Source organism: Poeciliopsis prolifica, unplaced genomic scaffold (assembly GCF_027474105.1).
Source record: "Poeciliopsis prolifica strain line A6 unplaced genomic scaffold, Auburn_PproV2 SCAFFOLD079, whole genome shotgun sequence".
Classification (NCBI taxonomy): domain Eukaryota; kingdom Metazoa; phylum Chordata; class Actinopteri; order Cyprinodontiformes; family Poeciliidae; genus Poeciliopsis; species Poeciliopsis prolifica.
In genome coordinates this window covers 757501-781690 of record NW_026562454.1, presented here as the reverse complement: position 1 = coordinate 781690, position 24190 = coordinate 757501, and the positions used below count along the sequence as shown (strand labels likewise).

Here is a 24190-nt window from a genome sequence, read left to right as displayed (position 1 = left end):
TTTCTTTTCCCTTTTTCCCTTCTTTTAACGAGACAGATTCCAGAGCAGCACAGTTGGTTTTTATTTAGATTGACCTGAAGCCAGCGTTGGTTGTGACCCTGCAGCCCTGAGTGGGCCTGACCTCTGCATGTCTGGATGTCCTGATGGTCAGTGACACAACCTGTGAATACAGGCAGGTCTAAATCTGAAAGTATTATTGGACTCACATTTAACACGTTTTATTAACGAGGAGGGACTGAAGGAAATGAAAAGAACTTCTGCTTGATTAATTTCTAGTTGATTAACAGTTTAGAGAAGTTCTGCTTGATTAATTTCTAGTTGATTAGTAGTTTAGAGAAGTTCTGCTCTGGTTCAGAGAATGTGATCCATTTGGCTGCAGGCTGCAGTTCCCCTGCAGGCCAGCAGGGGGCGGAAACGGACCAATCAGCTGCTGAGTCTCAGTTTGACCCCAGCGGAAGGAAAACAGAGCAGCTCCTTCCGCTGGTTGCTTCGTGTTTGAGCTGATATTTCAGTCACCATGTGTTCAGTTCAGCAGCTGAGGGATTTTATCAGAGAGAGACTAACTGCTGCTGCGGAGGAAATCTTCACTCAGGTCGAAAAAACCATCATTAGCTACGAGGAAGAGATTAAAGTTCTGGAAACCTGCAGGAATGAAGCTCAGATAAAAACAACCGGAACCGGTAAGAAATCACAGAAACACAAAGTAATAAATGAATCCGCGCGATGAAAATGCAGAACATTCAGGAGTTTGTTTCTGATCCGGTAGAATAAACAACCTGGATGAAACTCGGGCTTTAACTGGGCCGGTTACCGAGTCACCATGGCAACCAGCTGAAACCCAGCACGCAGCATCATCAAGTTATCAATAACTAGTCAGAAAAGAAATCCATCAACTTTCTCTACAGCTCTGCTTGGATCTGATATGCTTTATTTACAGGCTGAGGAAAATTTATCTGAACTTTTCCTCTGACTGATTCAGGACATAAACCATGAAGAAATGAATGATCCCTATTGGTGCATCATTAATGATGTCATATGACGTCATAGAAACTGCTAACAACTCACTGCAGTCTTTGGTTGATTTGCTATAAACTGAGATGTTTTTAGCTTTTGGAGCAGTTTAATCCATTAAACTGTTTTTAAATAATATGAAACAAATTTTACTCATGTTACATCCTGAACACATTTCTGATCCTATTTTACTTCTTAAACCCAGAGCTGGTCTCTGCCTGGCTGACAGACTGATGAAATCTCTGAAATAGAACCGTCTGACAACACGAAGTAGGCCAAAGGTTCTCAGAAAGCAACATACAGAAATGAAAGCACAGCTGATGAAGTCCTGAGGAGAAACGGCGGCTTTTTCCTGACGAACCTGCAGCTCCATGACGGATTTCACTTCACAATCTCCATCATTTCTTTCCCCTGCAGAGCGCCCAAATCATCGTTTCCCTGGTGAGGATGGGGTTCAGACTGACCAGAGCGCCGGTGAAGACCCGGCGGAACCAGAACCAGAATATTCCTGGTTGAATCAGAACCAGCAGGAAGCAGAACCTCCACAGGAGGAGCCGCGATGTGCAGAGGTTAAAGAGGAGCTGGACGAACCAGAACCTCCGACTGAACCGGACCGGGAGGCGGTTAAAGAGGAAGAAGCCGAGCTGCTGCAGATTAAAGAGGAGGAAGAGGAAGAGGAGGCGTGCGGCGGCCAGCAGGTGGAGCAGTTCATCCTGAAGCAGGAGCACTTCGATTTCACCGAGCCTCTGAGTCAGGAAGCCGACGTCAGCGAGGGAGAACCCAACATCCAGCGTCTGTACGCCGTCAGCTTCCCTTCGGCTGGGAACCAGAGCCATGAAGAACGCAGCTTCCCCAACACCACGGCGTCCGCCGCCGATAAATCGGTCAAATGCGACGTTTGTGGGAAAGTCTTTAAGAAGAAGCATCACTTTAACCGCCATCAGAGGATCCACTCAGGCGTGCGGCCGTACGCCTGTACGATCTGCGGGAAAGGCTTCACGCAGAGCGGCCACCTGAAGAACCACATCCGGACCCACACCGGCGAGCGACCCTTCTCCTGCGACACCTGCGGGAAAAGTTTCTCTCAGGTGGTCAGCCTGAACGTCCACATGCGGATCCACACCGGCGAGAGGCCGTACGCCTGCGAAATCTGCGGCAAAAGTTTTACGGTGGTGACCAACCTGAACTTCCACAAGGGAACCCACGCGGACGAGAGGCCGTTCCCCTGCGAGACGTGTGGGAAGGGCTTCGGGAACTACACGTCGCTCAAAGCCCACCGGAGGATCCACACGCAGGGCCGGCTGCATTTCTGCGAAACCTGCGGGAAAAAGCTTCACCAAAAACGCAGCGCTGAAGGTCCACATGAGGACGCACACGGGCGAGAGGCCGTACCTGTGTGAACGCTGCGGGAAGTGTTTCATCAGTAAGGGGGACCTGAAAGCTCACGTTAGAACGCACACCGGCGAGAGACCGTTCACCTGCAGCACCTGTGGGAAAAGTTTCATCCAGAGAGGAACTCTGAACGTCCACATAAGAGCCACTCTGCAGGAACAAACGCCAACGCTGACTGAACAGACGGTCACTTTCACTCGGTTGTCTTCACATGTCCACATGTCTCAAACAGCTGTTTGACCACGTGGAGATGAGGAGAGTACGGTGGGTCTTTCAAGAGATGGAGGATTCTAAAACATGAAAACTCAGTGACCTGAATGTTGATGTGAGGAACCCGGACCGGTTCTGGTGGAGATATAAGGCTACGTTCTGTTAGCTTTGTCTTAAAGCTCAACTCCATTTTTAATTCCACATGCTGCTAATTTACGTTCAAACGCAGTCAGATTCGGTTTGCGGCCCCAAAGCGACTCGCCTGCGTGACATCAGAGTAAAACCTGAGGTCTCACATGATAAACTGTCTGTTGGCTTTTGGGTTAAAACGTGTTTGTTCTTCATTCAGTGAAGCTCCAGAGGAAAGAGAAGTGAAGCTAATTCGAACTTTGACCCCAGAGGAGCGGCCTTTGGATGCACCGTCCCAACATGAGACTAAGATCCCAAAACCAGCTGACAGTTTCTGAAATCTACCTGGAATCACCTCAACATGCCACGCATCACAGCTGTCACCATGGACACGATGTTAGCTCGAAGCTAAAGGTCTGAATATAAATTAGCTTCATTAGCTCCTCCAGGGTCACTGCGGGTTCATTTATGACATCATCACACATTCACCCAGTCGCAGTAATAAAATGAACTGTGAGACATTTCCCAGCAACATCATCAATCAATCAATCAATCAATCAATCAATCAATCAATCAATCAATCAATCAATCAATCAAATTCTATTTGTATGGCACATTTCAGCTGCACGGCATTTCAAAATGCTTTACATCACAAACACAAAGTCGTCCAGTGGAGGTTCTGATCTTTACAAAAGGTTCACTGGTTTCACCGGTATCTAAATTGCATAAACAGAAGGAAAATGATCAGGAAACCATATTGCAGTAAATTAATGTCAAACGATTAAAGTCAGGCGACGGTTTGATGTGCCGGTTTGTTCATTAAAAGCAGCTTTAAACTGAAGGATTTTTAGCTTCGGTTTATAGTTTCATTGCTTGGATTTAATGATGTTACTGACAATAAATCTGTTTGATTTTACTGAAGAAATATTTCTGATCTCAGAAGTTTGCTGTTGGTTCTTCATCAATGACCTGAAATCAGTTTCAGGATGTTTGTGGATAAACTCGTTAGCTGCAGAGACATTTCTTCTGCATTCAGAAATGCATAAATTCACATTTATCTGTATTTAATCTGTCTTTTGTTAAACTCCAGGTCTTGGCTGGGAGTATCAGTGAGGTGGTTGTTATTTTTTATAATCCCATTTCTGACTTGTAATCCAGTCACAGATCTCCTCCCATACGTTGCCATGTTGTTTCGTGTTGCTTGGCGTTTCTGTTCTGGTCTGTAAATAACTGATGTTTGGCTGTTAAAGCTGCTGATCAACCAAAGACTGACGGCTCATTTCTAACCTCACGGCTTTAAGTGGGAACATTTTACCAACAGCTGTTGCACTTTTTCATTTTTGTTTGTATTCTACCTGATTTGCATGTTTCTCATTTGCATTAAATAAAATATGTATCTGTCACATTAAACTATTAAATATTAAAGATCTGAAATGACTTGTCACGGTTTGCATCACTTTTCATAGCTGAGAGCTGCTGTGCATTAAAACGCAACATGTCTGTTTGCAAACTGAAGAGGGAGAAACTGGAATAACTGGGAGCAGAAGAACATCCCATAATAACTCCTGGATCATTTATGAGGCTGTGTGAGATCACAGCAGCTTCCTGAACGATTCTTTCAGTCGATGCTTTTATCTGTCATTGTTACATTAAGGCGAGAACCACAGCTAACATGGAGGCTGCAGAGCACAAACCCACACAGCTGCAGGAAACCAGTCTGATTGGCAGATTCAAATCTGCTGAATGTTGGAAACAAACTGTTTATATTTTTATTGAGACATTGAGGCTGTTGGGATTTTCACCTGAGCTTCTTTTGTCTTTATTTTCACACATGTACGATCTGGTGCTGAAAGGTTATTTGTTCTTATGGAGATTTTTATTAAAACTGGTTATACTTGGATATAACCTAAGTGCTAAAACATTTGAAAATATTTACAATAGTTTAGATCAGAGATCTGGTACTTTTACAGTCCAAAGAGCCATTTTTGCTCATTCCAGCCAAATAACTAATTTGAAACAAATATTACACCATCTTTGGAAAAACAACTTACAAATGATCTGCCAAGGGACACAGTTTTATTTATGTCTTTTAGGGCAAAGAGAAAATATAAAACTTTAGCATTTTATTTTATGGGTTATTTATATTTCTGGAAAATTATGTTAAAGTACATTTTTCAATCTAATGATGAGAAAATATTGCTGATAGTTTTAGTATCATTCTGTCTTATTAATTTAGTTATTCCATGAAAAAAAAGTGAAACTCCTGAACCCTGCACTTGTTATAATGCATATTTTAAAAAACATTCGCAGTATCTTTAGCTGTGTATTTAAGCCCCAGTTGGTTTCTCTGCCATTCTGCTGTTCTCCTCCAGTCCTGCAGGCGGCGGTAAACGGACCAATCAGCTGCTTTCAGCGTCACCGAGCGGAAGTAAAACAAACAGAGCAGCAGCAGCAGGATGGTTCTGTTTTCATCCCTTTCCTGGATATTCCAGTAATAATATTTTAGTTTGCTCAGCTGGGAGTGTTTAAGGGTTTAAAGAAAAGCTTCTAGTTGGAGGAAAAGATGGAGGATTTCCGCTGGAAACCCGAAACTAACCCGCAGAGAGTCGGTACGTATAGAACCAGACGGGCCGTTACAGCTGGGAATGTAGAGATAAACTACATAGAAAGCGTCGTTTCCTCTGCTTATGAAGGGAGATATCTGTATTCGCTGCTTTATAACCTTAGAGCTCACGTTCCCCCGTGACGTGGATTTACTGGGGGAGTTACAGATCATCTGGTGTCCAGTTTAATTTGAGGTTCTACTGTGGGCGTGGCTTTTCAGGACCCATTTCACCGAAAAACAGAAACAACTGCAAACACGGAGATGAACACATTTATCAAGATTTAAGAAAATGATTTGCAGAACTAATATTTTAAATAATATCTGCAAATCACCAACACAGTCTGTTGATTTTGTGACGTTTCATCAGTTAAAGATCAAAATGGATCTGAATTTTACCAGAATAGATCCTAAATGTTTAGGAGAGTTAAATAAAAGCTTATGAACAATAACTGACTTTATTATTATTCATTTCTCCTCATCCTGTATATTAAATGTTTATTGTGATGTGAAACAGTAACTGATTATCAAAAAAATTAGGTTTTGATGAACTTTTATTTCCTTCTCATTACAGAATAATAAATAATTATGATATAATTTAATTTGTCACTGTAATCTTCCAGCATTTCTGTGTGTATTTTCACACCATATGATTCAGATTCTCCAGAACATTTTGCTGCTGACCGGCAGTCTGCAGCTTCACTAAGCTGAGAACTGATTATTCTGGAGAACCGGGTCCTAAAGAGTTCACTCAGAATATTGCAATAATGCAGTTATGAAACAGAAACCTTGATAATTTACAGTTCAGAGGCCATGAAGCTGAGCTTGGAGTTTCAGCTGCTTTGCTTTTGGTTCTGGTGGTTCTGGTTCCTCTGGTTCTGTTCTGGTTCCTCTGGTTCTGTTCTGGTTCCTCTGGTTCTGTTCTGGTGGTTCTGGTTCCTCTGGTTCTGTTCTGGTGGATTCTGGTTCCTCCTGGCTGCTGCAGCATCAGAGGCCGACAAAAAGAAGAACTCAAGATTTAATCTGATTCACATCAGTTTGAGTCATTTAGAATAAATTGGACTCTGTGATTCGTCAATATAAACAGTTTGAACTAAAAAGTTAGAAAATTGTTTTGGTTAAAACTCAGAAATTTAATTTCATCAAGTTGATTTAGCAACAAGACACAACTTGTCTACACATTGTTTTTAAACTCCTGATAGCTCAATAATCTTAGATTGAGTTGTTTAAATAATTCATAAAGATAATAGTTATAGTGCAACCAGAATAAAGATGAACAGAAGAACAGCAGGAGCAGGAGGAGGAATGAACGTCTCTGTTTTGCTCAATAGTTACAAAGTTCTGCTGATAATTTGATGCTGATAAAATATTTTCTTCTCTGTAAAAGTTCACAAGATGCTCAACATGGATTCATTGCCAGTTCTAATGTCACCAGTAAAACCAGTGGAACCAGTGAAACCAGTAAAACCAGTGGAACCAGTGAAACCAGTGGACTCCTTCAGTACAGACAGTAATTTGGGGGCTGAGTGCTTTATTTATATTTTTATTTCAATCATTAAACAATCAGGAAGTTAACGTCTGATGTTTTCCTTTTTCCTTCAGATTTTCTAAACCAGCTTGTTTGGACCCAACAGAACTACTTTGTTCTGGACCAGGAGGAAGTCAGATGTCCAAGTATTACAGAGGAACTGGTGGAACCAGAACCTCCAGCTTTTAAGGGGGAACCAGTGGAACCAGAACCTGCAGCTTTTAAGGGGGAACCAGTGGAACCAGAACCTCCAGCTGTTAAAGAGGAACCAGTGGAACCAGAACCTCCAGCTTTTAAAGAGGAACCAGTGGAACCAATGGAACCAGAACCTCCAGCTTTTAAAGAGGAACCAGTGGAACCAGAACCTCCAGCTGTTAAAGAGGAACCAGTGGAACCAGAACCTGCAGCTTTTAAAGAGGAACCAATGGAACCAGAACCTCCAGCTGTTAAAGAGGAACCAGTGGAACCAGAACCTCCAGCTGTTAAAGAGGAACCAGTGGAACCAGAACCTGCAGCTTTTAAAGAGGAACCAATGGAACCAGAACCTCCAGCTTTTAAAGAGGAACCAGTGGAACCAGAACCTCCAGCTGTTAAAGAGGAACCAGTGGAACCAGAACCTCCAGCTGTTAAAGAGGAACCAGTGGAACCAGAACCTCCAGCTTTTAAGGAGGAACCAGTGGAACCAGAACCTCCAGCTTTTAAGGAGGAACCAATGGAACCAGAACCTCCAGCTGTTAAAGAGGAACCAGTGGAACCAGAACCTCCAGCTTTTAAGGAGGAACCAATGGAACCAGAACCTCCAGCTGTTAAAGAGGAACCAGTGGAACCAGAACTTCCTGATGCTGCAGAGGAACAAGATGAACAAGAACTGGCAGATCAGAGGGAACCAGAACATTTACTGATCAAAGAGGAACAAGAGGAACTGCAACTTTCACACATTAAGGAGGAACCAGAACCTGCAGGATTCGGATCAAATCGAGGGGAACCGGAACATTTAGTGATTAAAGAGGAAACGGGACAACCAGAACCTTCAGATATTAAGGAGGAACAGAGTGAACTGGAGCTTTCATGTAACAAGAAGGAGGATCCAGAACCTGCAGCAGAACCTGGAGCAGAACCAGCAGGACATTCAGAACCGTCCCAGTTTGCAGTGGGCCATGATGAACCTCCTCTGCTGTCCTTCCTGATCCACAGCAGTCAGCAGATCCAGCAGCTGTTGGTGACCCACTCGGCCGATGGGTTATTGGACTCCTGGTCGGGTCAGAGGCGCAGCTCTAAGGAACCAGAACCAGGAGTGGATCAACTATACAGTCAATCCGGTTCTGAAGCTCAGGGCTGGAGTGAGGCAGGAAGCAGCGGTCCTGTGTGTGACAGCCGGGTCCACTCCGACCCAGAACCACCGGTGAAATGTGACGTCTGTGGGAAAGTGTTCAGGTACAAACACAGCCTGGTGGAACACCAGGTCGTCCACTCAGGCGTAAAGCCGTACGCCTGCGAGACGTGTGGGAAGAGGTTCACGGAGCCCAGCGGGCTGAAGGTCCACATGAGGATCCACACCGGGGAGAAACCCTTCATCTGCGAAGTCTGTGGGAAGAGCTTCCGCTACAGCAGCCACTTCCATGTCCACCGCCGGACCCACACAGGGGAAAACTCCGTCACCTGCAACACCTGCGGGAAGGTCTTCACTCGGATCTGCAGCCTGAAGGTTCACATGAGGTTTCACACGGGCGACTGGCCGTTTTCCTGCGACACGTGTGGGCGGGGCTTCAGTAAACAGCTTCCAGCTGGACGTCCACAGGAGGACGCACGCCGGCGAGTGGCCCTTCTTCTGTGAGACGTGTGGGAAAGGATTCTGCAGGCTGTCCACTCTGAAGGTTCACAGGCAGACGCACACAGCCGAGAGGCCCTACAAATGTGAAGCCTGTGGGAAAAGTTTCCGTGATCCTTCATATTTAAACGTTCACAAGAGAACCCACACAGGGGAGAAGTACTTCTGCTCCACGTGTGGGAAGAGCTTCACCCAGCTGAGCAGTTTGAACGTCCACATCAGGATGCACACAGGAGAGCGGCCGTATCTGTGTGTGACGTGTGGGAAAACGTTTCATCAACAGCAGCCAGCTGCGCATGCACAGCAGGATTCACACAGGTGAAAAACCGTTTTCCTGCGACGACTGCGGTCAGCGCTTCTCCAGGAACAACAGCCTGGTGGTTCACATGAGGATTCACACCGGGGAGAAGCCCTACCAGTGCAGGACATGCGGGAAAAGCTTCACCCAGCACGGCATTCTGCAGATCCATATCAGAACACACACCGGGGAAAAACCCTTTTCCTGTTCCGTATGTGAAAAAAGATTCAGTCAGAGCAGCGGTCTGACCTCACACATGCAGGTTCACACCCACAGCAGGGGTCCTCCTCTCTGAGCCTGCACAACGTAGATCTACAGGTTAAAGACTTTCAGTCAACATAGATCTGGAGGGAAAATCTGGGTTTCATCAGATCACTTCCTCAAACTTCTGGTTAAATTACAGGTTGTGTGAGACAGTTTGAAGTTTGGTTTTAGTTGGAGATATTTTTATTTCTGCTTTCAGTTTCATTAATATAATCTACAAACATAACAACAAAGAGTAAAACATGACAGAGAGATAAACAAGTTTAATTCAAACGAACCAGCGGAGGAAACATCTGCAGTGTCACATTTTCTGTCTTCTTTATTGAACGTTAATGTTTCTCTGAACGCTTTTCTATTTGTAGTTTCATCTTTGTGACTCCAAGCTGCCTGGTTTATCAAAGGAAGTTTAAATAAATGACTTGTTACACTAAACTTAATTTTTACATCATAAATTCTGACTATAAACTGAAATGCTAGTTTTGTCTTCATGCTAACAGCGCGGCGTCTCCAAGGTGAAGATGTTCAGTCACCAAATGAACATCCATCATGTGTTGATATCAACATGGAGACGTTTCAATGAAGTCCAGATTGAAGATATTAAAAACTCACAGGCTTTTATTTAATATGAAATATAATTATACCCAAAACATTTGGGTTCATTTTCTATTGAACTGTTAAATATTTTACTGACTAAAAGATGAAGAATTTCATTTAGGGAATAATTAAGATGTTCTCATGAAGACGTGTTTATTTGTGTCCTTCCTCCTGTATAACTAGAACTTTTTGAATGAAAGAGTCTTTACTTTGACTAGACCATTGTAATCCTATCTGTAAATAAAAACAGTTTTTTATACTTGTATCTGTTCTGCCTCCGTTTTCTCAGGTTCAGTAAAACCTGCAGCGGTTCTGGTTCCGTCTCGGCTCTGGGTCATAATCTGCTTTCTGTAAATAATCTGATGCAGATTGTAGCTTTGTGTTGAGTTTTTATTTAGTTTTTATTTTCTCTGAGATTAAAATGTGAATTTCAGCAAATGTTGCCTTGAGGCCTCAGGATAACAAGTCATTGATCTTTGAATCGATAAATTGACAAATCATTGGTTTTATCAGTTTGTCTCCAGTTTATCAAAGAGCGATGAAATGCTGCGAAATGAGAAATGATAATAAAATATATAAATATTTAAGCTCAGTTTTGGTCGATTGTTATTTCATTAACCGACAGTCAAAATGGCGGTTCGGCGCCATGGAGACCAACAGCCACTAAATCCTGGCTAACTGGCCACTTTATTAGGCACACATTGCTACAACAGGACTCTGGACATTTTCAGAGCATGTTGGTAAACCTGACAGAACGTTTTCAGTTCGGATCTCAGGAGATGAGCAGCTTCAGTAAGACAAGCTGAACTTTTACCAACAGACACATTAAATCAAACCAGCCGCCTTTCATCCTCATGTTTACTTTAAATTGGATCAAGATGAGAATCTGATGAACCATTTAGTGTCCAGTGAGAAAGTAAAGTCTGTTTATCATAGTTTCATCAGCCAGGATCGAACTTTAAGATCTTAAAGAGGCAAAAATCACAGAACAGATCAAACATCACAGTGGACAGTTCAAAATAATTCATCTTTTCCTTCAGGCATCCCATAATTTCAGAATCAGGAAGCAGCATCAATGAAACTTTGACTGAACCACAGATGTAATAATAACAACCTGAACTCATTTCACTGATATCTGAAGGAGTAAAGCAGCAGCAGCGCCACCTGCAGGTTGGTCCCAGTATGATGGTGTGGCTGTGATGGTCAGACTAGAAACTTAATAAAGTTTAATTCAAACCAATTACACTTTCGTTTGAATTAAACTTTCGTTTCAGTGTCTCTAATGTCTAACCCAATAGCGCCACCTGTGTTGATTTTTTTCCCGATTCCATTCTAGAAGTTGAAAGCAGCAGCATCTTCCTCTGATGATCCAATCAGCATCTTCCTCTGACCGTCCAATCAGCAGCTTCCTCTTCTTTGGGCTGCAGGGGCTGATGGGAGCTTTGGTTCCTCTGCTAGAAACCACGTGGCCCTGGTCTGATCTCTCAGCTCGTCCTTGTTTGGCCTCAGCTGCATCAGAGCCACTTCTCCCCAGGTTCACCAGAGGAAACACCACTGCACACAATGCTTTTCCTCCCAGCTGCTGCTCTGTGCTGGCTGGGTTCAGGTGAGTGTTTCCAGCCAATCAGGAGCCAACACCTGGAACAAACACTGTCACACTAACCTTCACCTGTCTGTCTGTCTGTCTGTCTGTCTGTGTCTCTACAGCGCTGGCTGCTGTGGGAACACAGCTGGTTCAGAAGGACCTGAGTCTGACCAGGAGAACCGGGGAGAGCGTCTCCTTCAGCTGTGAGACTGGGCCGTGTCGTTATGAAGTAGTCTGGTACCAGAAGAAAGATACAGAAACATTCAGAGCTATTCTCTATATCACCAGTGATGATAGCACAGAAAAACCTTTCAATCATCCCCAGCAAAATGATTTCTCAGCTGAGAGAAATCAGAACAGCTGTGAACTGAAGATTGAAAATGTTGCAGACGTTCATTCAGCCTCCTACTACTGCAGCTGTTGGATCTCTGGTCCCCACAGTGAGAAATGATTCGTTCTGAGCCTGAAAAAAACCTCCAGATGATCAGATGTCAGTTTGTGACATAGAGAGCAGTAAACCACAGCCCAGGTTCACTGATTTCACCTCCATCTCACACAGAGACTCTCTGAGTCTTTAATGTTTCATCATTTTATTACAATAAACTCTGAAGATTTTATCAATTTGTTGGATTTATTCAATAATTGATGGTTTTCATTCCTATTGTTTCAGATACAGGATCAATAATGAGATCATCAATAATGAGATCATCATCCTCTTCATCACTAATAGGTTTGATATTAATATATTGTAGAGAAAAAACACGTTCAGCAGATAATTTTAGTTTATTTTATAAGTCAAGAAGCTTTGGGTCCATTTTTTATTCTGGTTGTTTCTGCTTCTCAGAGGATCCAGATGGTTCTGGTGAGTTAAATTATTGGACCTACATCAGGTCCAATTGATCAGTAATAAACTATTACAGATCATCAATAATCAGTTCTGGTCTGGGCTCCTTTTGCATGAATTCCTGCATCAATGTGATGGAAGAGACCAGCCTGAGGTTCTGTTGAGGTTCTGCTCAGGTTTTGTTGAGGTTCTGCTCAGGTTCTGCTGCGGTTCTGCTGAGGTTCTGCTGCGGTTCTGCTGTGGTTCTGCTGAGGTTCTGCTGAGGTTCTGCTGAGGTTCTGCTCAGGTTCTGCTGAGGTTCTGCTCAGGTTCTGTTGAGGTTCTGCTCAGGTTCTGCTGAGGTTCTGCTGAGGTTCTGCTGAGGTTCTGACGAGGTTCTGTTGAGGTTCTGCTTCGGTTCTGGAAGCCTTCGGGTTGCTCTGTTGGTTCTGATTTTTCTCATTTTCCTCTTTACTCCAGGTTCTCTCAGGGGTTAAAGGTCAGGCCGGTTTGCTGGTTAATAAAGAACACCAGTTTATGGGAGTTTGGATCGGAACCAAGCCCTGAAGGTAAAGTCCAATCAGTTTTGTGTCCAGAATGTGTGGGGTCTGCAGAGAAGCTAGCTGCCGTTTTCCTGACCTTTGACCTGCTGAGGTGATGAGAGAGTTGATCTGGTTGAGCTGCAGGTTCTGATTGGATCAGTGCTGGACCAACAGGGGCGGCTCTAGACGGGGCCCAGAGGGGCCTCTGGCCCTGATTCGGCCCTTGACTGATTGTTCTTTCCACTTTATAAAGTAAACTCTCCTTTACATCCAACATTTAAGTTTTAACATCATTTTTATTATCAATAACCAATTGATCAGTGATCAGTGATCAACTGTATTTATGGGCCCTGAAGCTTTGGGGCCCCAAGCAGCTGCTTAGTTTTGCTTCTGCATTGGGCCGGCTCTGCTGTTCACACTCTTAGTGAAGCTGCAGGTTTTCTCAGAGAGTCAGAAGGCAGCAGGTCAAAGGTCATGACCTCTGCTGTCTCCATTCCACCTGATAAATGTGAACTTCATGGTACCATCAGCCTCCAGGAAACCACAGACCTCATGCTGCATTCATGACCTCAGGAAACCACAGACCTCCATGCTGCATTCATGACCGTAGGAGATCTCAGACCTCCATGCTGCATTCATGACTGTAGGAGATCTCAGACCTCCATGCTGCATTCATGACCTCAGGAAACTACAGACCTCCATGCTGCATTCATGACTGTAGGAGATCTCAGACCTCCATGCTGCATTCATGACTGTAGGAGATCTCAGCAGCTGCAGCTCAGACTGTAGAACCAGGAGACCCACTGGGAGAGACTGGAGCTTTCAGACAGGATGTCTGCAGAACTTCCTTCAGAACCACTTTGGACCTTCACAGCACATTTCTGATGGTTCTGATCCACCAGAACCTCAGCGGGTCAGTTCTGATCCACTCAGAACCTCAGCAGGTCGGTTCTGATCCACCAGAACCTCAGCAGGTCGGTTCTGATCCACCAGAACCTCAGCAGGTCGGTTCTGATCCACCAGAACCTCAGCAGGTCGGTTCTGATCCACCAGAACCTCAGCAGGTCGGTTCTGATCCACCAGAACCTCAGCAGGTCGGTTCTGATCCACTCAGCAGCCGTGTTGAAACTCATGATGGAGCTGAAACCTGATTCTGCTGCATCATCTGGACCGGTTCCCCTCAGCCGACCCGGTCAGCAGCAGGCTGGTTTCTGTGGAGGATACTGGTACCGCTTTTGGTTCTGGAGCCAGACTGGATGGAACCGGTAAGAACCAACACTTACTGGGTTTCAGTGGAGATCAAAGCAGCTGAACTTTGTTGTTGGAAGAGACGAAGTTTCCTTTCAGTGCAGCTGTGATGATATAAACAGACTCATTTCTGATAAACACTTTAATCCTGAAAACTGAAACTTTTATGAAGCTGCAGAGAAAATATTGATGCATTAAGACACAAAAATCAGCCGACAGGTTTTTGTATCAGCTTGTTTCATTGTGGGATGAGTGATGGCCGTGCCTATCTTTATCCCATCTTTGGATCTGGAACCAAACTGTATGTAACTGGTAAGAATCAACATTTACTGGTTTCACTGGAGTTAAAATGTTAAAATGTGTTTTATGTTTTTCTGCTGCTTCAGGATTTTCATGTTAGTTTTTATTATTAATAGAAAATTAATCAAGGAAACATCAACAGTTGATAAAACTTAAATATATAGAATAATATCTGTAAACTGTAATATTTGCTAACATTGCTAATAAAAGTCTAAATTACTGTAAAATATTGTTTATATGTTAACTCAGTGCTAAAACTCAGTGTTAGAAACATGTTGAACTTTATAAAATAATTTGACTATTTTAACCAATAATAGAGAGTTTCTGTAAACTCTCAGTAACTCTGCAATATATTCTGTAAAAGTCTAATTATTGTAAAATATTCTTTATAGATTTACTATAAACTTGAGACTAACAGAGAAAAGAGATAATAAAACCAGAAACAGCTGAAGGGTTTTTGTATCAGTTTGTCTCACTGTGGGTTGAATGGATCTTTGGTTCCGGAACCAAACTGTATGTCATCGGTAAGAACCAACATTTACTGGTTTTCATTATAGAGATTTGTTTTATAAAATGTGGATTTTTATGAAAACAAATGTAAAATTCACAAACAGCTAAATGTGTTTTTTCAGCTGTTGGAGATTTTTATCTTTTCTTTCTCTAAAGCTGAGATTTTATTATTTTATTATTAAGTCTAATTACTGGAAAACTCAGTTTAGTCCTTTAATTAGGACTAAAACTCAAAATTACATGAAGCAAACAGAGAAAATATGATATAATAAACTGTTTGTAATCGGTAAGAATCAACATTTACTGGTTTCACTGGAGTTAAAATGTTAAAATGTGTTTTATGTTTTTCTGCTGCTTCAGGATTTACATGTTAGTTTTTATTATTAATAGAAAATTAATCATGGAAACATCAACAGTTGATGAAAAACATTCAAAAATCCAAGAATAATCTAAAATAAATGTATTTCCTTTTTACCAATATTGATGCTTTAATATCTGATAATATTATTCATAAATGTTTAATACTGCAAAATATCCTCATGGATTTACTAAATGCTAAAACTCAGAGTGATATGGAGCTGACAGAGGAAAATAATATTAATAATAATAATATTAATAATAACAATAATATTAAGAGTGAGACCCGAAGCATCAGACGGTTTTTTCTGTCTCACTGCGTAGAGGATTCTCATGTCTCTTTGGTTCTGGAACCAAACTGTTTGTAAGAACTTTTATTTTCCTTCTGCTGTTTTAAACCACAAGTTAAAATGTTTTAATCAGTTTAATCATTCTATCATTAGTAGAGAAAATGATGATAAACTCTCTGGTTTCCTTAACATTAAAATGAAAAGTTATTATTTTATAAAACATTTAAAACGTTCCAGATATTTTGGGTTTATTGTCTTTAATATTTTAAAGTCTCTGAAGTCGATAAAAATGTTCATCTGGTAAAGAATTGAAAATCTTACAAATGTTCACAGAAAGGTTCAGAAAAACTTTACTTAAAAAAACCTGCAAGGTTTAATAAAGATATTTAAGAAACATTTATGTTATCAATGTTTAAATCTAATATTTATAAATATGGAAAATCAACTAAAATATGACCAACATTCAGTCGTTTATATTTTCTATGAATACAAAAAAATTATTCAGAGAAGAGAAACTTTTTAATTAATTATTAATTATTATTTTTTCTTCTCAATTTTCAAATATTGAAATGTTATTAGAAAAATTTAAAGCTCAAATGTAAATATAGTTAAAATGTGGAAGATATTTATTACATTTTATCACAGCTGAATATAAAATTTGCCGTATTGTTGCATCAATCTATGATTTTAGTTTTCAACAAAACATTTTTACAGTTTTAAAAAATTAACCGTTTAAATTTGATCAAATATATAAAAACAGTTTTATGATGAATCAGTGGCAAGAAAATCAACTCATTTAATTTAAATTTGTATTTGATACAGAAATCTTTGTTCCAATAATATGTATAAATGTATCATAATGTAAATAGTTTAATATCTGTGGATTTATATAATATTTGATGTTCAGCCTGATAAACTGTGGATGTTATTTTCAGCTGCTTTAAAGGTTTGAAGCTGCAGAGTTTCAGTCAGAGGAAGGAAACCAACGTTTCTGTAAATAAACCAAAGAGAAAGTCGGAGCCCAACACGGGGCCCTGCGGGGCCCCGCAGTGAAGACAGGAAACAAAATCAGTTTGACTGAAAAACTTCATCTATAAAACAATCAACCTGCTGGTTTCTACTGTGAATGATTGATGGAGTTTATTGACCTGTTTGAAAACCAGGATCAATACATGAGACTGAATTAAAATTAGTTTTGTAAAATATCTTCATTTGTTGTGAATTGGTCCATATTCAGTAAATAAACAGAATTATTACAAATAAATAGTTAAAATCTCTTCAACCAGCAGATCCATTTCTCTGTAAAGTTTAAAATCTGATTTAAAACATAAATTTTCTGTTTTTCTAAAACTCAGTTTCTTGTAACCAGAAGAAATGAGACAATCAGATTCTCTGATAATAAATTGATCCCAGTTCAAGTTTGGAGTCTGAATCCTGTGGAAACGTTTCTGACATAAAGATGCTGCTGCTGACTGGATGTGTTTCTGCCTCCAAGCTGCAGATGATCCGGTAGTGAATCCGGTAGTGAAGCCCGTGGTGAGCGTGTACCCAGCAGCCTCCAGCGCCCGGCGGGCCGCAGGGGCCTCCTGCTGTGTCTGGCCTCAGGCATGTTTCCTCCTGAGGTCCGGATCTCCTGGAAAAGACTGGAGGACGATGGAGAGAAGGATCTGACCTCTGAGGAGCAGCTGGAGCTCAGAGCGCTGGACGGCACCGCCCGCACCGCCTCCATCTTGAAGGTGGATCCGCTCGGCCCATCTAGGTACCCTGCTCTGTGCAGCATGAGGGCGGCTCAGTGGAGGCCCCGACAGCACCAGGTGATGAAGCTGCAAACTTATTTCTCCTCACAGGATCCGAAAGAAAAGAGGCGTCCAGAAAATTACGAGTCTTTATAAAACAAGAAGAATCAAATCAATAACTAATAACAAACATATCACCATGTTAAAACACATTTAACATCAGGACTGATGGAAACGTCACAGACAGCAGCTGATTCACAGCAGAGTTTAACCATCGACTCTGTTTTCACTGAGCAACATAATAAATTTATTAATAAAGTTATAACTTCATTATTAAAGTTATAACTTCATTATTATAGTTATAACTTTATTATTAAAGTTATAACTTCATTATTAAAGTTATAACTTCATTAATAAAGTTATAACTTCATTATTAAAGTTATAACTTCATTAATAAAGTTATAACTTCATTATTAAAGTCATAACTTCATTATTAAAGTCATAACTTCATTAATAAAGTTATAACTTCATTATTAAAGTTATAACTTCATTAATAAAGTTATAACTTCATTAATAAAGTTATAACTTCATTAATAAAGTTATAACTTCATTATTAAAGTTATAACTTCATTATTATAGTTATAACTTTATTATTAAAGTCATAACTTCATTATTAAAGTTATAACTTCATTAATAAAGTTATAACTTCATTATTAAAGTTATAACTTCATTATTAAAGTCATAACTTCATTATTAAAGTTATAACTTCATTATTAAAGTCATAACTTCATTATTAAAGTTATAACTTCATTAATAAAGTTATAACTTCATTATTAAAGTTATAACTTCATTATTAAAGTTATAACTTCATTATTAAAGTCATAACTTCATTATTAAAGTTATAACTTCATTAATAAAGTTATAACTTCATTATTAAAGTTATAACTTCATTATTATAGTTATAACTTCATTATTAAAGTTATAACTTCATTATTATAGTTATAACTTTATTATTAAAGTCATAACTTCATTATTAAAGTTATAACTTCATTATTAAAGTTATAACTTCATTATTAAAGTTATAACTTCATTATTAAAGTCATAACTTCATTATTAAAGTCATAACTTCATTAATAAAGTTCTAACTTCATTATTATAGTTATAACTTCATTATTATAGTTATAACTTTATTATTAAAGTCATAACATCATTAATAAAGTCATAACTTCATTATTAAAGTCATAACTTCATTATTAAAGTTATAACTTCATTAATAAAGTTATAACTTCATTAATAAAGTTATAACTTCATTAATAAAGTTATAACTTCATTATTAAAGTTATAACTTCATTATTAAAGTTATAACTTCATTAATAAAGTTATAACTTCATTATTAAAGTTATAACTTCATTAATAAAGTTATAACTTCATTATTAAAGTTATAACTTCATTATTATAGTTATAACTTCATTATTAAAGTCATAACTTCATTATTAAAGTCATAACTTCATTATTAAAGTCATAACTTCATTATTAAAGTCATAACTTCATTAATAAAGTTATAACTTCATTAATAAAGTTATAACTTCATTAATAAAGTTATAACTTCATTATTAAAGTTATAACTTCATTATTATAGTTATAACTTCATTATTAAAGTCATAACTTCATTATTAAAGTTATAACTTCATTATTAAAGTCATAACTTCATTAATAAAGTTATAACTTCATTATTAAAGTTATAACTTCATTAATAAAGTTATAACTTCATTATTATAGTTATAACTTCATTATTAAAGTTATAACTTCATTATTAAAGTTATAACTTCATTATTAAAGTTATAACTTCATTATTATAGTTATAACTTCATTATTAAAGTTATAACTTCATTATATAGTCATAACTTTATTAATAAAGTCATAACTTCATTATTAAAGTCATAACTTCATTAATAAAGTCATAACTTCATTAATAAAGTCATAACTTCATTATTATAGTTATAACTTCATTATTATAGTTATAACTTCATTATTAAAGTCATAACTTCATTATTAAAGTTATAACTTCATTATTAAAGTCATAACTTCATTAATAAAGTCATAACTTCATTATTATAGTTATAACTTCATTATTATAGTCATAACTTCATTAATAAAGTTATAACTTCATTAATAAAGTCATAACTTTATTAATAAAGTCATAACTTCATTATTAAAGTTATAACTTCATTAATAAAGTCATAACTTTATTAATAAAGTCATAACTTCATTATTAAAGTCATAACTTCATTATTATAGTTATAACTTCATTATTATAGTTATAACTTCATTATTAAAGTTATAACTTCATTATTAAAGTTATAACTTCATTAATAAAGTCATAACTTTATTAATAAAGTCATAACTTTATTAATAAAGTCATAACTTCATTATTAAAGTCATAACTTCATTAATAAAGTCCTAACTTCATTATTATAGTTATAACTTCATTATTATAGTTATAACTTCATTATTAAAGTTATAACTTCATTATTAAAGTTATAACTTCATTAATAAAGTCATAACTTTATTAATAAAGTCATAACTTCATTATTAAAGTCATAACTTCATTATTAAAGTCATAACTTCATTAATAAAGTCATAACTTCATTATTATAGTCATAACTTCATTAATAAAGTCATAACTTCATTAATAAAGTCATAACTTCATTAATAAAGTCATAACTTCATTATTATAGTCATAACTTTATTAATAAAGTCATAACTTCATTATTAAAGTTATAACTTTATTATTAAAGTCATAACTTCATTATTATAGTTATAACTTCATTATTATAGTTATAACTTCATTATTAAAGTTATAACTTCATTATTAAAGTCATAACTTCATTATTAAAGTTATAACTTCATTATTAAAGTCATAACTTCATTAATAAAGTCATAACTTCATTATTATAGTTATAACTTCATTATTATAGTCATAACTTCATTAATAAAGTTATAACTTCATTAATAAAGTCATAACTTTATTAATAAAGTCATAACTTCATTATTGAAGTTATAACTTTAATAATGAAGTTATAACTTTAATAATGAAGTTATAACTTTATTATTAAAGTCATAACTTCATTATTATAGTTATAACTTCATTATTATAGTTATAACTTCATTATTAAAGTTATAACTTCATTATTAAAGTTATAACTTCATTAATAAAGTTATAACTTTAATAATGAAGTTATAACTTTAATAATAAAGTTATAACTTCATTATTAAAGTTATAACTTCATTAATAAAGTCATAACTTCATTATTATAGTTATAACTTCATTATTATAGTTATAACTTCATTATTAAAGTTATAACTTCATTATTAAAGTTATAACTTCATTAATAAAGTCATAACTTTATTAATAAAGTCATAACTTCATTATTAAAGTCATAACTTCATTATTAAAGTCATAACTTCATTAATAAAGTCATAACTTCATTATTATAGTCATAACTTCATTAATAAAGTCATAACTTCATTAATAAAGTCATAACTTCATTAATAAAGTCATAACTTCATTAATAAAGTCATAACTTCATTATTATAGTCATAACTTCATTATTAAAGTCATAACTTCATTAATAAAGTCATAACTTCATTAATAAAGTCATAACTTCATTATTATAGTTATAACTTCATTAATAAAGTCATAACTTCATTATTAAAGTCATAACTTCATTATTATAGTTATAACTTCATTAATAAAGTTATAACTTCATTATTATAGTTATAACTTCATTAATAAAGTCATAACTTCATTATTAAAGTCATAACTTCATTAATAAAGTCATAACTTCATTATTATAGTTATAACTTCATTAATAAAGTTATAACTTCATTAATAAAGTCATAACTTTATTAATAAAGTCATAACTTTATTAATAAAGTCATACTTCATTATTAAAGTCATAACTTCATTAATAAAGTCATAACTTCATTATTATAGTTATAACTTCATTATTATAGTCATAACTTCATTAATAAAGTTATAACTTCATTATTAAAGTTATAACTTCATTAATAAAGTCATAACTTTATTAATAAAGTCATAACTTCATTATTAAAGTCATAACTTCATTATTAAAGTCATAACTTCATTAATAAAGTCATAACTTCATTATTATAGTCATAACTTCATTAATAAAGTCATAACTTCATTATTAAAGTCATAACTTTATTAATAAAGTCATAACTTTATTAATAAAGTCATAACTTCATTATTAAAGTCATAACTTCATTAATAAAGTTCTAACTTCATTATTATAGTTATAACTTCATTATTATAGTTATAACTTCATTATTATAGTTATAACTTTATTATTAAAGTTATAACTTCATTATTAAAGTCATAACTTCATTATTAAAGTCATAACTTCATTATTAAAGTCATAACTTCATTATTAAAGTCATAACTTCATTAATAAAGTCATAACTTCATTATTATAGTCATAACTTCATTAATAAAGTCATAACTTCATTATTAAAGTTATAACTTCATTAATAAAGTCATAACTTTATTAATAAAGTCATAACTTCATTAATAAAGTCATAACTTCATTATTAAAGTCATAACTTCATTATTAAAGTCATAACTTCATTAATAAAGTCATAATTCATTATTATAGTCATAACTTCATTAATAAAGTTATAACTTCATTATTAAAGTTATAACTTCATTAATAAAGTCATAACTTTATTAATAAAGTCATAACTTCATTAATAAAGTCATAACTTCATTAATAAAGTCATAACTTCATTATTATAGTCATAACTTCATTATTAAAGTCATAACTTCATTAATAAAGTCATAACTTCATTAATAAAGTCATAACTTCATTATTATAGTTATAACTTCATTATTAAAGTTATAACTTCATTATTAAAGTCATAACTTCATTATTATAGTTATAACTTCATTATTATAGTTATAACTTCATTATTATAGTTATAACTTCATTATTAAAGTTATAACTTTATTATTAAAGTTATAACTTCATTAATAAAGTCATAACTTCATTATTATAGTTATAACTTCATTATTAAAGTTATAACTTCATTAATAAAGTTATAACTTCATTATTATAGTTATAACTTCATTAATAAAGTTATAACTTCATTAATAAAGTCATAACTTCATTAATAAAGTCATAACTTCATTAATAAAGTCATAACTTCATTATTATAGTTATAACTTCATTAATAAAGTCATAACTTCATTATTATAGTTATAACTTCATTAATAAAGTCATAACTTCATTAATAAAGTCATAACTTCATTATTATAGTCATAACTTCATTAATAAAGTCATAACTTCATTATTATAGTTATAAATTCATTATTAAAGTCATAACTTCATTAATAAAGTCATAACTTCATTAATAAAGTCATAACTTCATTAATAAAGTCATAACTTCATTATTATAGTCATAACTTCATTAATAAAGTCATAACTTCATTAATAAAGTCATAACTTCATTAATAAAGTCATAACTTCATTAATAAAGTCATAACTTCATTAATAAAGTCATAACTTCATTATTATAGTTATAACTTCATTAATAAAATCATAACTTCATTATTAAAGTCATAACTTCATTATTAAAGTCATAACTTCATTATTAAAGTCATAACTTCATTATTAAAGTCATAACTTCATTAATAAAGTTCTAACTTCATTATTATAGTTATAACTTCATTAATAAAGTCATAACTTCATTAATAAAGTCATAACTTCATTAATAAAGTCATAACTTCATTATTATAGTCATAACTTCATTATTAAAGTCATAACTTCATTAATAAAGTCATAACTTCATTAATAAAGTCATAACTTCATTATTATAGTTATAACTTCATTAATAAAGTCATAACTTCATTATTAAAGTCATAACTTCATTATTATAGTTATAACTTCATTAATAAAGTTATAACTTCATTATTATAGTTATAACTTCATTAATAAAGTCATAACTTCATTATTAAAGTCATAACTTCATTAATAAAGTCATAACTTCATTATTATAGTTATAACTTCATTAATAAAGTTATAACTTCATTAATAAAGTCATAACTTTAATAATAAAGTCATAACTTCATTATTAAAGTCATAACTTCATTATTAAAGTCATAACTTCATTAATAAAGTTCTAACTTCATTATTATAGTTATAACTTCATTATTATAGTTATAACTTTATTATTAAAGTTATAACTTCATTATTAAAGTTATAACTTCATTAATAAAGTTATAACTTTAATAATAAAGTCATAACTTCATTATTAAAGTCATAACTTCATTATTAAAGTCATAACTTCATTAATAAAGTCATAACTTCATTATTATAGTCATAACTTCATTAATAAAGTCATAACTTCATTATTAAAGTCATAACTTTATTAATAAAGTCATAACTTTATTAATAAAGTCATAACTTCATTATTAAAGTCATAACTTCATTAATAAAGTCATAACTTCATTATTATAGTTATAACTTCATTATTATAGTCATAACTTCATTAATAAAGTTATAACTTCATTATTAAAGTTATAACTTCATTAATAAAGTCATAACTTTATTAATAAAGTCATAACTTCATTATTAAAGTCATAACTTCATTATTAAAGTCATAATTCATTAATAAAGTCATAACTTCATTATTATAGTCATAACTTCATTAATAAAGTCATAACTTCATTATTAAAGTTATAACTTCATTAATAAAGTCATAACTTTATTAATAAAGTCATAACTTCATTAATAAAGTCATAACTTCATTATTAAAGTCATAACTTCATTATTAAAGTCATAACTTCATTAATAAAGTCATAACTTCATTATTATAGTCATAACTTCATTAATAAAGTTATAACTTCATTATTAAAGTTATAACT

The 24190-nt window shown here is 35.1% G+C and overlaps 1 protein-coding gene and 1 pseudogene across 1 annotated transcript; both read left to right on the top strand.

Annotated features, from left to right (window-relative positions):
* Positions 1–467: 467 nt before the first annotated feature.
* On the top strand, positions 468–10115 carry LOC129352738 (uncharacterized). The gene is given in 7 exon segments (XM_055021844.1): positions 468–680; positions 1429–2399; positions 2636–2667; positions 5115–5170; positions 6947–8643; positions 8645–8971; positions 8973–10115. Coding segments are annotated over 7 exon segments (3567 nt in total). The 5' UTR covers positions 468–517; the 3' UTR covers positions 9294–10115.
* Positions 10116–11340: 1225 nt separating this feature from the next.
* Positions 11341–24190, top strand: part of LOC129352716 (uncharacterized) — a 16147-nt pseudogene continuing 3297 nt past the window's right edge.